The sequence below is a fragment of the Penaeus monodon genome, chromosome 15, assembly GCF_015228065.2.
Source record: "Penaeus monodon isolate SGIC_2016 chromosome 15, NSTDA_Pmon_1, whole genome shotgun sequence".
NCBI lineage: Eukaryota > Metazoa > Arthropoda > Malacostraca > Decapoda > Penaeidae > Penaeus > Penaeus monodon.
This window is the reverse complement of record NC_051400.1, coordinates 35,386,257-35,388,305: the sequence shown is the minus strand read 5'-3', so window position 1 is coordinate 35,388,305 and position 2,049 is coordinate 35,386,257. Positions and strand designations below refer to the sequence as shown.

General features: G+C 56.0%; 1 protein-coding gene across 1 annotated transcript in view; it reads right to left on the bottom strand.

Annotated features, from left to right (window-relative positions):
* Window positions 1-2,049, bottom strand: part of LOC119581986 (cortactin-binding protein 2-like) — a gene marked incomplete in the record, with an annotated part of 125,597 nt that overhangs the window by 14,847 nt on the left and 108,701 nt on the right. Inside the window, 1 exon segment of the mRNA XM_037930174.1 lies at window positions 207-1,852. Coding sequence (XP_037786102.1) covers window positions 207-1,852 — 1,646 coding nt within the window.

The window sequence follows — 2,049 nt, the reverse complement described above, 5'->3', positions numbered from 1 at the left end:
AGCCACGTCTCCGAGAACCGTAAGCCAGCCTTGCTTTCGCCCTCTTCCAAGTGGGCGTCTGGAAGGAGAAGGAAGGAACACCTGAGAAGCGACTGGCCACAGAGTCCAAGGGGGAAGAAGAAGGAGGGAATAACTTATTCGGAAACGGGAGAGAAGTCGAAGGAAACATCGGGAGGCGATGGATATTTCAAAATGATTGTACTCACTCTGCCTGAGCGATCCGCCTGGTTGAGCGCCGTGGCGTCAAGGGCACTCGTGGCTGTTAGCTCCTTCAGGAGCTTCACGATCTGGTCCTCTTCTGCGACCCGGCAGGCCATCAGAAGCGTCCCTTCGCTGCTGCCCTTCATCCTGTCGCCTGTCAGGGGGAACTTGAAGCCGGAGAGAAGGGGGGGGAGGGTCTTCGGGAGTTTCTTTGCGGGGGGTACGGCGGGCGCCGGTGTGTTGCGAATGGCTGTGCTGCTGGCGATAGAGCCGGGGCCCTTCTGCGGGGGCTGTCCTCGCGTCTGCGGCTGCTGCTGCTGTTGCGGGGCACTGGCTGCCTGCTCCTTCTGGGTCTGGGTCTTGGATGGCAGCTGTTCGACTGCCGGTCCAGGGGGCTTGACTACTGCAGATACTGGTCCTCCTTTGGCTGCCTCCGGCTTTGCCGGCTTTGGTATAATACAGTCTTTGTCGCCTGTTATCGGGGCCTTGCCGAAGCTTTTTTCACTGGCTGCGACTGCCTCCGGGGTTTTGCCAGGCGTGAACGAGGTGAGAGGAACAATTATCTTCCCTTCGGTGCTCCTTGAGAGAGGCCGGCCACTTGGGTTCTGCGCGGGCGCTGGAGGCTGTACTTGATTTGATGGCTTTGAACTGTTTCCCTCCTGAGGACTAGATGCTGGGGGGCATGCCTTTCCTTCAGTCTGACTCTCAAGACTGTCCTTAATCACAGGGGCATCCTTGGCGGAGGCCGAATCCTTCCTGTTCTTGGTGAGGTAGCTGGAGTATGAATACGACTGGAAGTTTTCCGTGTAGGCCTTCGCAGCGGCCCTTATCACTCCGGTCCGGGCGTCGACGGCTGCCGAGCCCGTGTGCTGTAAGATGGCGGTCGGCGGACCCCTTGCAACGTCTACGCTTTCATTGGTTCGGATTGTAGGGCTGCTGGAGCTCTTCTCGAGCTTCTTGTTGCGCTCGAACTGTGCTAGTCCGGGGGGCAGAGAGTTATTGGTCAGGCTGTTCTTGCGTTCCTCGGGAGCCTTGACGGTCGCCTCCCTGTTGGAAGCGTGGATGATGGGGGGAACCACAGGCCTTTCGCTGCCCACAGCCTGGCCTCGAGCCGGCGTCGGCGACGGCAGAGGAGATCGACTCCGCCGCTGCTGCAAGATAGCTGCCGGTTCTCCGCTCCCAAGGGAACCAGCGCGTATCAGCTGCTGACTGTGCTGATCAACGAAATATACCTCCTCTCGTCGCTGTTTTGTCTCAGGAATATCAATGTGAGCTGACTTTTGTAGCTGTTGCTGCTGCTTCAGTTTCAGCTGCTGCTTCAGAACCTCATGTTCGTCCGCTTCTCGCTGCAGCTGATGTTGCCGGAGCTTCTTTGCCTCCAACGCCTCTGCATCCCACTGTTGCTGGAGCTTGATGTGCTGTGTGCCCTTACTCTCATTCTTCTCAAGCTCCTTCTGCCTCTGCAACTTCTGCTGTTGAAGTTTCTGCTGCTGAAGCTGGTTTTCGGAGCTGATTTTCACAGCCAATCTATGTTGCTGCGAAAACTGACCTTCTTTCACCTGGGGGCCCTCCCTCTGCTGCGGAAGAAGTTGCGGCTTCTGCGCCGAATCACACTCCCCGGTCTGCCTGCCTGCTGTCCACCCGCCGGGACCTGTGAAGTGGAACGTCTGTTAGTACTGTCATCCTTTTACAATATGTTAAGAATGGACAGATTATCTAATGCTTTCTTAATGACTGGAACAATTCTCATTATTAGCAATGTAATCCTGCATTTGCCATTCTGCATGATACTGCATGTGTGACCTATCTTCCATAATGTTTATGATGGATCTAAAGGCAGAAAAACAC